General features: G+C 43.5%; 1 protein-coding gene across 1 annotated transcript in view; it reads left to right on the top strand.

The window, feature by feature from the left end:
- esyt1a (extended synaptotagmin-like protein 1a) overlaps positions 1–13,283 on the top strand; it is a 141,889-nt gene that overhangs the window by 65,680 nt on the left and 62,926 nt on the right. Inside the window, exons 2-4 of the mRNA XM_059955862.1 lie at positions 5,574–5,615; positions 6,973–7,107; positions 8,668–8,741. Coding sequence (XP_059811845.1) covers positions 5,574–5,615; positions 6,973–7,107; positions 8,668–8,741 — 251 coding nt within the window. The remainder of the gene's footprint in view (positions 1–5,573; positions 5,616–6,972; positions 7,108–8,667; positions 8,742–13,283) is intronic.

Below are 13,283 nucleotides of genomic sequence, written 5' to 3'. Positions count from 1 at the left end.
AGTCGGTCCTCCTTATCTGCGGGGGATTGGTTCTGGGACCCCCCGCGGATACCAAAAAATGCGGATGCTCAAGTCCCTTATATAAAATGGCTTAGTATTTGCATATAACCCACGCACATCTTCCCGTATACTTGAAATCATCTCTAGATTACTTATAATGCCTAATACAAAGTAAATGCTATGTAAATAGTTGTTATACTGTATTGTTTAGGGAATAATGACAAGAAAAAAAGTCTGTACGTGTTCAGTACAGACGCAACCATCATAGCTCTTCTGGGAACACTGCAATCCCGATTCTCCCGTGATCTTTAAGTTCTTGAGGCTGTAGCACTTTACATAGCTAGCCAGCCATCCCTTACTAGCTTTAAACTCCTTCCTCTCGCTCACAACACAAGTAGTGAATGAAAGAGATGCAAGGCAAACAATGCTCAACTTCCAGGTTTTCCTGATCCACAGTTGGTTGAATCCATACATGTGGAACCCACAGATAAGGAGGGCCAACTGTATTTGTACCTAAAAGTTCTTCTATACATGTACAGTTCTGAGGTCCCTGCTGTTTACTCTACATGTCTGACCTCTACTTGTCTGGGTTAAATTCCATCTGTCGCTGCTCCACCCAGCTTTCCCTCTGTATCCTTGGGTAACCATCTTCACTATTTACAACTCCAACAATCTTCAAGTCATCAGCAAACTTAACGGACTACACAATGTCCATCCAAATATATGTGTATGACAAACACTGGTGCCAGCACTGATCTGTGCAAAGATCCCTGCAGTCAGTAAAAACCCATCCTCTACTATTCTCTGCATCCTATCACCAAGCCAATTTTAAAATTCATTTTTCCAAAATATATTGACCTAACTTTCTAGACTAGCCTACCATGTGGAACCTTGGCAAAAACCTCACTAAAGTCCATGTCAACCTCATTTACAGTCTTGCCTTCATCAATTTTCTATATGGTGGCATCCATTAATCTCGCACGACCATGGATCTGTGCCTGGAATGGTTTCCAGGGTGCAGACCTGGGCACGGTTGTACGGAAGACCAGCAGTTGCCCAAGCAGCAAGTCTCCCCTCTTCAGGACACCGACGTTGCCCAAGGGATGGGCAAGGGCCGATACAACTTGGCACCAGCGACGTCGCAGGAGTTGCCAGAGCAAGGTTGAAGGCAACGTTGGACTGCCTTAGGGACTCCAGCTCCAGATTTGTCCTCAGGGTTTACTCCCGAAGCTTTCCCCATGAGTGGGTATGGTCGCAAGGCAGCGGAGGTTTGAAATCAGAGTATTCCTTCTCTTAGATGGACTGTCTTCCCAGGCTGATGAGCTCTATCTACCCGAATATATTTTCTATATAGCCTCCTCAAAAAATTCTGTTGGATTTGTGAGACTCTTCCTAATCAGTCCTTGCCTTTCCAAGCAATTATAAATCCTATCCCTAAGAATTTTTTTGCAATAGTTTCCTTACTAATGATGCAAGGCTTACTGGCCTGTAGTTTCTTGGTAAATCTCCACTACACATTTTTTTGAATTTGGAAACAGCATTGGTTTCCCTCCAGTCTTCCAGCACCTCACCTGTGGCTAAGGATAATGCAACATCTTGCTTCTAATATTTGTAAAGATTTGGAATTCTCTCTAATTCTGTTGGCCAGGACCATTTCATGTCCTCTTTTTGCCCTCAAGTGCTTTCAGAATCATTTGTTCAGATACACCTATTTATCACATGCACATCAAAACATACTGTTGTTTGTGTTAACAACCAAAACAACCTAAGGATGTGCTGGGGGCAGCCCACAAGTGTCAGCAGAACAACATAAATAGTTACAACAGCAGCAAAACAAGCCCCTATCCCACCCTCCTTAAAATCTCTCTTGTATTCTCTATAATCCTCAAAGGACTCAATTCATAACCATTTCCTTATACACACTTCCTTATTCCTGTTTTTTTAAACCTTCAATTTTTGTTGTTAACTAAATTCCCCAATCTAAATTTTTGCTTCTTACCCTTAACAGGGGCTTGCCAACTCTTATTATTTTGCTTTTAAACACCTCCCACTATCAGATTTTTTGTTGTTGTTGTTTTTCCCTCCAACAGCTGCTCCTAATCAACTTGAAATACGTCCCATCTTAGACTTGAAATCAGCCAGTCCTCTCATTCAAGACCTTAACTCTAGGTCCAACCTTGTCCTTTTCCATGATTAAATTTAAGCTTACTGTTTTATGGTCACTGTTCACAAAGGGTACTTCCACCATTTACCCGTCCTCGTTCCGCATGAATGAATTAGCAGACTCCACCCCATCTAGGCCTAGAAGGTAATCTCAGTTAATATTCGGAAAGTTAAAATCACCCATGACTGAGAATATTTTAAAACAAAGTTTAAGTTCATTGAAGACAACTGAATAACTAGCTAAAAGTATATCATTTTTGACTTTGGTAATTACTGCTATTAAATAAAATGTAGTATGTGCTTTAAATGTAGTAAAGTGTGCTTTAAAAGTTTGCCAATTTTATGCTCTATATATCCTCAAGATCATCTCACAATTTCAATAACAGGTGACCTTGCTTAAAGGTACAAGATACATTTCTTCTACTGTATTTAATACATTTGAAAGTAAAGCTTATCCAGTGTGATCAGACAGACCCAGGTGGCCAGTTTATGTGTTAGCTGAATCAGCTGCAGAAACAACTGGTGTCAGCGTAGAGAAATACCAAGAAAGCTGTTGCTCATAATTGGAATCTACTAACTCATGCAGGAAACTGTGCTAAAGAGTAGTTTTCTGACAGTCATTGATTACTCACGCAAACACTTTGAAGAAAAGGCTTACAAACAGCCCTTGAAGTCTTTAGCAGATATAATAATAAGCACTGAGCAAATAGAAAATGTGGTTTCCTGAATGGGTCTGAATGTGATATTACTGCCACAGTGCCCATTTTTGTGCTCTGAAGTCTATTGTTTATATGAGTGTGTGCATGCTATTGTACCTGGAGTTGACTTAAACCAAAATTGCAACATTTCCTCAAGCAGATAGAAGTACTGCAACAGAAGCCTGAGTCACTTCAGCTCCTCAAGCCTGTGCATTTATGGATTGTTTTCTTTCAGCTTCAATTACGAGGGGTGATTGATATGCTCGTGGCCTAAGGTAGAAGGAGTCAATTTTAGAAAACCTAGCACATTTGTTTTTCAACATAGTCCCCTCCTACATTTACACACTTAGTCCAGTGGTCATGGAGCATATGGATCTTGGACCTCCAGAAAATGTCCACAGATGGGTGATTGATAAGTTTGTGGCCTAAGGCAGAAGGAGATGAGTTATACAGCTCTCGTTACATGCACATGCAGGTCAACTCTTTGAGTGATTATGCAGAAAGTTTGAAGTTAATAACTCATCTCCTTCTACCTTAGGCCACAAACTTAACAATCACCCCTCGTATCCCTCATTGATTCATGTTCCTTAATTCCTTCTGAAATTTATCAAAATCCTGAAAATTTCAGTTGACCCCCAAAGATCTACAATTTTCCCCCTGTAGCTTTTGGGAAAACAAAAATATGACTTTGTTTATTTTTGCAGTTTGCACAAAAAAAGTTTCAATGCTAACATGCAGTTTAGGCAGACCAAATTGGTGGCATTCCAAGGCTTCCCCTATAGTTCAGTAATTAATAGTTTGAGCAAATAATTGCAGCTGTTTAATGAGTTCTCACCCCGCCCTACTAAAATACAGACCGTGCAGTTGCTTAAAGTTGCTGCTGAGTTGCAAGTGCCTTTTTAATCCTTTAGCCTTGCCCCACAACCTTTTTACTTAACATTACTTAACAGTTCTAGCCCTTAACAATAATGGGGAGAGCTGCAAACATTTTAAAAATAATAGATACACTGATCCTCTAGAATCTTGCTCTGTGAAGCCTGTGTAACCGCTGCCCAAGTTTAAATGAAGCTACATCCAGGCATCTCCCATTTTGTGATATGAAATTTGTGACCAGAAATATTAGGACCCTGCTGGATGTTTCAGAGTGACAGACACCACTTCACTACCATACCTTGATCTTAAATACTTTCACATCGTAATGAGTGAGTCATGTTGTGCGGCAGTTGGAACTGCTTAAAGAACAAGGTGGTGTGTACAACTCCAGAAAAGGGACATGCTCCTCACAGAGTGAGCTTTGCCACCAGTCATGTCCCCCACCGCTGAATTGAGCATGCCTAATGACCCTTTGGCTCACTTGATCAAGGAACCAACGTGCTGGAGTCATCAGTGCTCATGCCCCAACCCCTGAAGGCAAGGAGGACTTCTGCTTTGTTCTGGGGGAGTTGTTAATTTAGCAGTGAAATGAGGTGATCCTGCGTGACTTCAATGTTGGGATGGGGAAGGATGCAGCCCTCTAGCAAGGAGTGATGAGGTTTAGCAAGGAACTCTAATGAAGTCTTCTGACATAATTGGAGCATTGTCTTGTCATAACCAGCAGGCTTTATCATTAGTGATGAGCGTAAGCCTCATAGCAATACCCTCTGTGCAAGCACTGACATGTACCATAATCTGAGCAAGGGACTGCAAAGATGTCTGTATCATCTGTGCATAATGGGTACTAATGGCCACTGGACTGACCACCATACACACATCTGTAATCTCCATCAGACTGACCCCAAAATGTCAGTGTCAACAGAAATGTTGCTACAAGAAGGTGAATGTGGGTAGCTCATCTCAGGCAGTGTATTGTGGGTAGCCTGTCAACTCCCAATGTAACAAATGGTGTATAGAGCCCTGAAGTTCACTGTAATAGTCACCTGAGGTCCCACTGCTCTGAAACCTACTGCTTTGACCAGCTGCTAATCAGTCAGATTTAATTTCGCAATGGTTTTGTGAAGCACCTTGAAACATTTTACTATGTTAGTGGTTACTGTATACATATGTGACTGAAAGTTCATTTAATGACTAGGAAAATCTAAGCTGTAGACTTTATGGGACATCGTTAAATATTTATAGTAGTTCTGTTTGCAAAAGTACCCAATGTGATAGCATGTTGCATGAGAGGGCAGTAGTGACAAAGTATTGAGATAACTTGAAGGAAGTTTTCTTTTCCACTCAATGTATGGTACAAGTCTGAAACTTACTGTCTGACATGCTGGTGGAGGAGGAAACATTCTTCACATTTAAAAGGTATCTGAATGAGTACCTGGAGAGCCATAACTCATAGGGCTGATTGGAAGTTGGGAAGTGAGATTAAAGTTCATTTTTGGCTGGCATTGACACAGTCCCAAGTGATGGCTTCCTCTACCATAAATTTTCATGATTTTATGTTGGTTGAACAAAATTAAAAAGTAATTTACTTATTTTGACTGTCAGCTGTTTGTTCTTCCATTTGATGCTGGAGTGAGCCTTTCTCAGGCCACTTTTGATTATCAGTATTATAAGAGTCATTGTGATGATTTTCATCTTAAAATGAAATCATGTGTTTACAATGATAAATATTGAAGGGATCTTTTAACACTCAGGGGAGAGCCACATTTTAAATGCTGCAGCATTCCCTTGATGGATTTGTTGATTAGTTTGTTAAATTAGCAATATGTTCTCTCTTCACAGATCAACTTCCAAGATCTCGAGCGTGTAGACTGGTTAAATAAGGTAGGAACTCCTACTTTGACTGCAAGCTTTTCTAACCTTATGCAACCAGAAGGTGAAATTGGCTGCACTGACTGCAATGCGCATCTCCAGCACATTTAGACAAATGAGATGAGTTTGGCAAAAGACATGCAGTCAGATTGAAATTTAAATAGAGTGGGTTCTGGTTAATTGGGACACATCAGAACCAGTATGTTTTGGCCCAATTAAGTGGATGTCCCAATAGCCAAACAACATTCAAGCTCTGTTGAGGGAGTTTTAAGATCAATAAAATTTTAGCTATTGATGGGACATGAACTGAATCCACTGAAGTTGTGCAGAGGTAACAGATTAGTCATGATCTTATTGAATGTGGGAACATGCATAAGGGGCCAAACAGCTGCCTCCTACTTCAGGGAGTACAATATAATGATGACATTTTCTTAAATCTACAGTTTAATTTATTTTTATTTTGTAATTTCCAATGTAGTCTTCTCCCTGTACACAGATCCCATTTTTCTTGCTAAAAGTTTCTGTAGCACAATTTCTTGAAAAGAGTTTCTGTTACTTTAATACACAGAAGAATTAACAGTCTATTGATAGAGGTTAAGGCTACAAAAAGATGGAGTAGTAAATGATCAGTATTAAACACAACAGCAATTACAAATTTTATTATTCTCCATAAAATATCAAATATAAAGATGCCTTGCTTGTATAAACAGCCTGTATAGAACTGATCATTGCTGCAAAAAAGATGGTACTTTGGAGCCACTAACTTTTCTGATTCAATGAAACTGAAAACATTGCAAGTTTCTCACAACCACATTGTGCCCAGTCATTTATTGGATTCAAAACTGCACTATCTGGCACAAATATGATGGCCAAGGAGATGTCTAAATCTTAAGGCTCCTATTTTAACATGAGTGGAGCATTTAAACTAAACCTGCTTCATGCCTTTCAAGTGGGTAAGTGTAAATGAGACTTTATTTCATGAAAACATGCCAACCTTGATTAACTTGATCTTCAAATAAAAATACCTTATTTTCTAGCAGGATTATTGTCAAAAAGTGTGCATAGTTTAACCATTCTCTGACTAGAAAGAGGATCTTCTGTTTTTTGTTTCAACAATCCCCTCCTGAAACGAGAAGTAAACTTGGAAGATGAATTTCCATGGGAGCACCATGGTGAATGGGTTACTGAGTGGCCTAGATTCCTCAAGATTAATATGTTGTGCTGTCATTTTGGAAAGATAATGCAGGCTTAGAAAAAGGGCAAACAATAACTAAAACAAAAATATGATGCCCGAGTCTTCGGTGTATTTGTTAGATCTAAGATAAAATTCTCAAAAGTAACAATCTAACTGAGACATTGTCATTGGTAGATTCTGCGGCAGGCATGGCCATTTGTCGGCCAATACCTGGAGAAACTGTTGGTGAACTCCATTGCTCCCAGTATTCGTGGTTCGAACAACCACCTACAAACGTTTGCCTTCACAAAAGTCAACTTTGGAGTAAAGGTAATTGGGTATCTGCATATTTTAAATAGTGTTCCAATAACAAGTGTTAATTTTCATGTAGCTTGCGTCTGTTAGTTTCTTCACTGTTTGATACACTGAATCCTATAGCATATCTACAGAATAATTGGGTGTCAAGCTATCTGCTGTTGCTATTATCTGTTTGCTTTCTCTTACCCACCCCTGAAGATTAGTCCTGGTGCTGCAGTATAGTTTGCTGTACACTTTTGTGTATCTTGTTCAAGTGCAGTTCTTCTCATTTTAAGTCTTGACTGTAAGTGTTAGCAGGCAAATTGACCATAGAGCCCATTTGACTAATGTGCAAGCTTATTATTGTTGTCATTTAGGCTTCTACAAACTCCTCGCATAATAGTAAGAAAATTGTAAACTAAGGTTGTCCTAGAAGGCAGCTTTAATAAGGTAGTACTTAATGCATGTGTGAATTTTCAGATATCGATCAGGTTGGCTTGTACTGTGATGAATACAGCAAATGAACACAAACTGAACATAAATATAAAGGTCTAGAAGCAGGGAGAAGACCAGATGGCTCATCCAACCTACTACACCATTCAATAAAATTATGGCTGACTATTTCAAATCTACCTTTTACAAAATTCCCTTAGAACTGAATGAGCTATCAATCTCAGTCTTAAATATTCTTAACAAATCTGCATTCTTAATCTTCTGGGTGGACAATTCCCAAGGTTCACAGCCTCCGATTTCCAGGAACATCCAGTGGTCTTTATCTTATCTACCCTACTACTTGCATTCTTAAATTTATTTGATTAATTCCTCTTTTTAATTCCCCACTATAATTTCTCTTTGCTCTGTCCCCTAAAGAACCCTTTTTTGTTATCCTCTTCACTTATGCATAGTTACATACACTTTTATATTATTTTTGTTAATTTGCTTTTTTTTAATCAACATTTTGGTTATTTTTGCTAATTCCCAAATTACTCCCAATCCTCAGGCAGGTTCTTTCGTATACAGTAATCCATAATCTTTGTAATTAGCACATATTGTTGAGTTATTATTTCTAAATGAAATGAGTGATTAAATTCAATTGGGAAAAGAAGTGTCATACTGGAGTAAATACTAGTGGCCCATTTACATAGCACAAGGCTTACCAAGTTCACTGTCATTCTCCCAATGACATACTATTACTAGTGTTACTAGTAATATTACTACTACCCATTACTAGGGTATGAACCTAAGTTGGTAAATCTTTTTGACTACAGGGACCATGAGTCTTTAACCAACACTTAAGCATATGCACTAATTAGTAATAATTGGTAGATATTAGTTGTTTTGTCGAACAAACCCCTCTCTGACTTAATGTTCTGAAATGTGTCTGATTGTGGTGTTCTCAACACTCGTAGAATGAATCTAGGTTTTCAGTTGTTCACTTGCTAAATTTGATGAACCAACAAGGAAATTTTACTCTAAGTAGCAGAAACATGTTTATTGCAAACCAAATTCATTGAAACGGGTTCCAAATATCAAGGAAAAGATGGTATATGTAAGTGACTAGTGAACATATCAAACCTCTAAAATGTCTTTCAGCCTCTGAAGATTCATGGAGTACAGGTGCATTCAGGTGCAGACCAAAGGCAGGTCATTCTTGACCTGCATATCAGGTAATTGATTCTTTATTCAATTCCACTATCCTAATTAAGCGCCAATGGAAAAGATATTTTCATGTAAAGTGTGTGCTGGCCAATCATGTTCATAAATTATTAGACAACTTTTGCTCGAAATACCAATCCAGTGGTCTCATGTTGCTCTCTAAAGTTCCTTTATGCTCCATGGTTGTTTTCTGTAATAATCAGGCCATGAAACATACCCTCATTTTTAAAAGCTTATTCTATGGCTCTGTCATTATTACTGAGGGAGGGAATAGGATAGTCAGGAGAGAGAACCTGTCCAACTCCTCCTCATTTCTCAGCCTTCACCCATTTTTTTAATCCAAAGCCCTAACTTGCTAGTGAGGACCCAACTCATTTTTCTGTTATCCTAATTCCATTTGCAATCACACTACCTTTCAACTGCTGTGGGCACACTGGGTGCTGTGAAGCATAAGTGAAAATTTGTATGGCATTACTTCACTGACACTTATGATATAATACAATTATCATGTCTCTATAACTCCATATGTAGGAAACAATTCACCTGTGATCTAAATTTATTTATACTTTGGCTAGGTAACCTGTGTTAATTCTGGTTACTTTCATTTACCAATGTTATTGGAATATTAATTGGAAAATTTGCTTGTGGTTTCCCAAAATATTTTTAAAGGTGAGGCTGATGATTAACAGTTTTGGACTGCACTTGCATTGGTGTCAGTTGAGCTTTTTTCTGAGCTCTTTCTAACATAATATGAAACAGTTTACCTGACGAACGGTAGTGCTCTTTGAGAGTAGCTGGCCACTAGGTGCCCACTGGAATATCAATTGGTGGAGTTCTGAAACTGCAGGAAGCTTCAGATATGGTTATCTCCAGAGGTGGAGAAATCAGTGTTGCTTCTAGATTGTACACCAACTCATTAAGGATGGGAAGTTAATTGTCTACCAAGTGACACAGAATCACCTGGCTACAATATGTGTTGGATGAAATGATAATGAAGACGTGGAACGCATTTGGAGGCTGGGAGAGGGACAGATGAAGACTTGGGAAGATAAATAATTTCAATCATAATAATTGCCTCTTTGTGATCATTGTTTAACTCCAAGAATAATCTCTTGGTACTGGTAGGAATTAATTGTTAAGCCACTATTGTTCCTGGGTGCTGGTGCAAGGTTCAATTCAAAAGAGATTTTATTTCCTTTGTTTTAGCCACACATGCACTATTGATGTTGTTCATGAAACAACTTCTGCTTTAAACAGTGAAAGTGGGTGTGTACTTCCAAATCTCAAGATCATAGGAATCTATGATGTGAATGATCATGGGATGGTTGGCAGTGTTACTGTCATGAATGGATGTAACCACGTTTAAACCATTAACTGCATAGCCATGTATCTGATGTCGAAAACATCAAGTTGTGGCGACCCGCTTCCTCGCGCACTCGAACCGGCTCACAAATAGCCAGCGCGCCGGCACAAAGGCCAGTCCCAAAAGGGCGCCAGGTCTGCTTCACCAACAAAGGGAAAAGCCCGCGCAGGACTGTGAATACGTGCTCCCTGCAGCATCCGCGCCCGGGGAGGGCGGGATCAGGGAGGCTTTAAAGTGAGGCTGTGAAGTTCGAATAAAATCTTTCTTTAACTGCAGTTTACCGACTCCGTGTCGTTATTTTAGCACTGCGTGTAGCACACTGCTACAATTGGTGACCCCGACGGTCCAAACGATATTTGGACCGGAGATGAATGACGCTGCATCTGTTCATGCGGTTTCGTTGAAACTGCCAAGCTTCTGGACGCTGCGACCTCACCTATGGTTCCAGCAAGCAGAAGCCCAATTCCACGTTCGGCAGATAACCTCAGAGGACACACGTTACTACTACGTGGTGAGCTCCCTCGACCAGGAGACAGCCGCCCAGGTTGAGGAGTTCATACAGTCGCCCCCGGAGGACGGCAAACACACAGACTTCAAAGCCTTGCTCATAAGGACTTTCGGACTCTCACAGCGCGAGCGGGCTGCCCGTTTACTGCACCTGAATGGCTTGGGAGACAGACCTCCATCGGCTTTAATGAATGAGATGTTGTCTCTCGCCGACGGACACACACCCTGCCTCATGTTTGAGCAGGCATTCCTGGAGCAGCTGCCCAAGGGCGTACGCCTGCTGCTGTACGACACGGATTTCAGCAACCCCCGGAAGGTGGCAGCCCGGGCGGACTTGCTGTGGAACGCCAAGAAGGAGAGTGGGGCGTCGGTCGCACAGATCACCAGGTCATGCTTCCAGCAGCAAACCAGACCAGGCCCGGCCGCAGAGCCCGCTAACCCCAGAGGCAGGAGTGGGGAGACCAACGAACAATGGTGCTTCTACCACCAGCGGTGGGGCGCAAAAGCCCGCCGCTGTCGCCCACCCTGCAAGTTCCCGGGAAACGCCAGGGCCAGCCGCCGCTGATGGCTACGATGGCTGGCCATCGGGATAGCCTCCTGTATGTGTGGGACAAGAGGTCGGGATGCTGTTTTTTGGTCGACACCGGTGCTGAGATCAGCGTCTTACCTCCGACAAGTTACGACACCCGCAACAAGGCACCGGGTCCCCCCCCTGAGGGCCGTGAACGGCAGCACAGTAAGGACCTATGGTGCAGCTACAGTTCGGCTCCAGCCGGTTCACGTGGGACTTCACACTGGCCACCGTAGCCCAACCGCTTCTGGGTGCGGATTTTTTGCGGGCTCACAGCCTGCTGGTCGACCTGCCGAGGCAGAGACTGGTACACGCCGAGACCTTTCAGACGTTCTCCCTGGGTGCAGTCCAGTTGCCAGCCCCTCACCTCGACTCCATCACGCTGTTCGACAACGACTTCACCAGGGTCCTGGCGGATTTCCCATTGGTTCTGGCACCACAGTTCACGGCAGCCATGCCCTGACACGGCATACAGCACCACATCCCGACCCAGGGACCACCCCTCCACGCCCGCGCTCGGCGGCTTCCCCCGGACAAGCTCCGACTGGCGAAGGAGGAGTTCCAGAGGATGGAGGAATTGGGGATCATCCGGCGGTCCGACAGCCTATGGGCCTCCCCCCTGCACATGGTGCCCAAAGCGACAGGGGGCTGGAGACCATGCGGCAACTACCGCAGGCTGAATGAGGCTACAACACTGGACCGCTACCCTGTGTCGCACATTCAGGACTTTGCAGCAAACCTGCACGGCGCACGGATCTTCTCCAAGGTAGATCTCGTCCGGGGATACCATCAAATCCCGATGCATCCTGACGACGTCCCCAAAACGGCTCTCATCACCCCGTTCGGCCTTTTCGAGTTCCCCTTCATGCCGTTCGGCCTGAAGAATGCCGCACAGACGTTCCAGCGGTTAATGGACGCGGTGGGACGGGACCTGGACTTCGCTTACATCTATTTGGACGACATCCTCATAGCAAGCAGCAGTCGTCAGGAGCATCTGTCCCACCTCCGTCAACTCTACGCCCGACTGAGTGAGTACGGTCTAACAATCAACCCGGCCAAATGCCAGTTCGGGCTCGACACCATTGACTTCCTGGGCCACAGGATTACTAAAGTCGGGGCAACCCCTCTGCCCGCTAAGGTAGACACGGTCTGCCATTTCCCCCAACCCACCACAATCAAAGGCCTTTAGGAATTCGTGGGTATGGTAAATTTCTACCACCACTTCCTCCCTTCAGCTGCCCGAATCATGCGCCCCCTGTTCGCCCTGATGTCGGGTCCGGGCAAGGATATTACCTGGGATGAGGAGTCCGCCGCCGCTTTCATTAAAATGAAAGAAGCCTTGGCGAACGCCGCAATGCTAATACCCCAGAATGGACGTCCCTACCGCCCTCACAGTGGACGCATCAAACACGGCAGTCGGTGGGGTACTGGAGCAACTCATCGAAGGTCGCTGGCAACCCCTGGCGTTTTTCAGCAAACACCTGCGACCACCCGAGCTCAAATACAGTGCTTTCGACCGGGAACTATTGGCGCTATACCTGGCAATCCGGCATTTCAGGTACTTCTTAGAAGGTAGGCCCTTCACCGTGTTCACAGACCACAAGCCACTTACCTTTACGTTTACGAAGGTGTCCGATCCCTGGTCGTCCCGCCAGCAGCACCATCTGTCCTACATCTCTGAATACAGACGGATGTCCGGCTTGTCTCGGGAAAGGACAATGTCGTGGCGGACGCCCTCTCCCGCCCTAATATTCAAGCCCTGTCCCGGGGGTAGACTATGAAGCACTGGCAGAGGCGCAGCAGGCAGACGAGGAGATCCCAAGTTACAGAACCGCAGTCTCCGGTTTGCAGCTCCAGGACCACCCCGTAGGCCCGGGTGAGAGGACCCTACTCTGTGACGTCGCCACTGGCCAGCCCCGTCCCGTCGTCCCGGCACCTTGGCGGCAACGCGTTTTCGACTCCATTCATAACTTAGCACATCCCTCCATCAGGACAACCGTCCGGATGGTCTCCAGCAGGTTCGTTTGGCACGGATTCCGCAAGCAAGTCAGTGAATGGGCCAGAACGTGCATGCACTGCCAGACAGCCAAGGTGCAGCGGCACACCAAAGCT

This window comes from Hypanus sabinus, chromosome X1, assembly GCF_030144855.1.
Source record: "Hypanus sabinus isolate sHypSab1 chromosome X1, sHypSab1.hap1, whole genome shotgun sequence".
Lineage (NCBI taxonomy): Eukaryota > Metazoa > Chordata > Chondrichthyes > Myliobatiformes > Dasyatidae > Hypanus > Hypanus sabinus.
The sequence above is the reverse complement of the archived record's forward strand: the minus strand, read 5'-3'. Positions and strand labels throughout refer to the sequence as shown.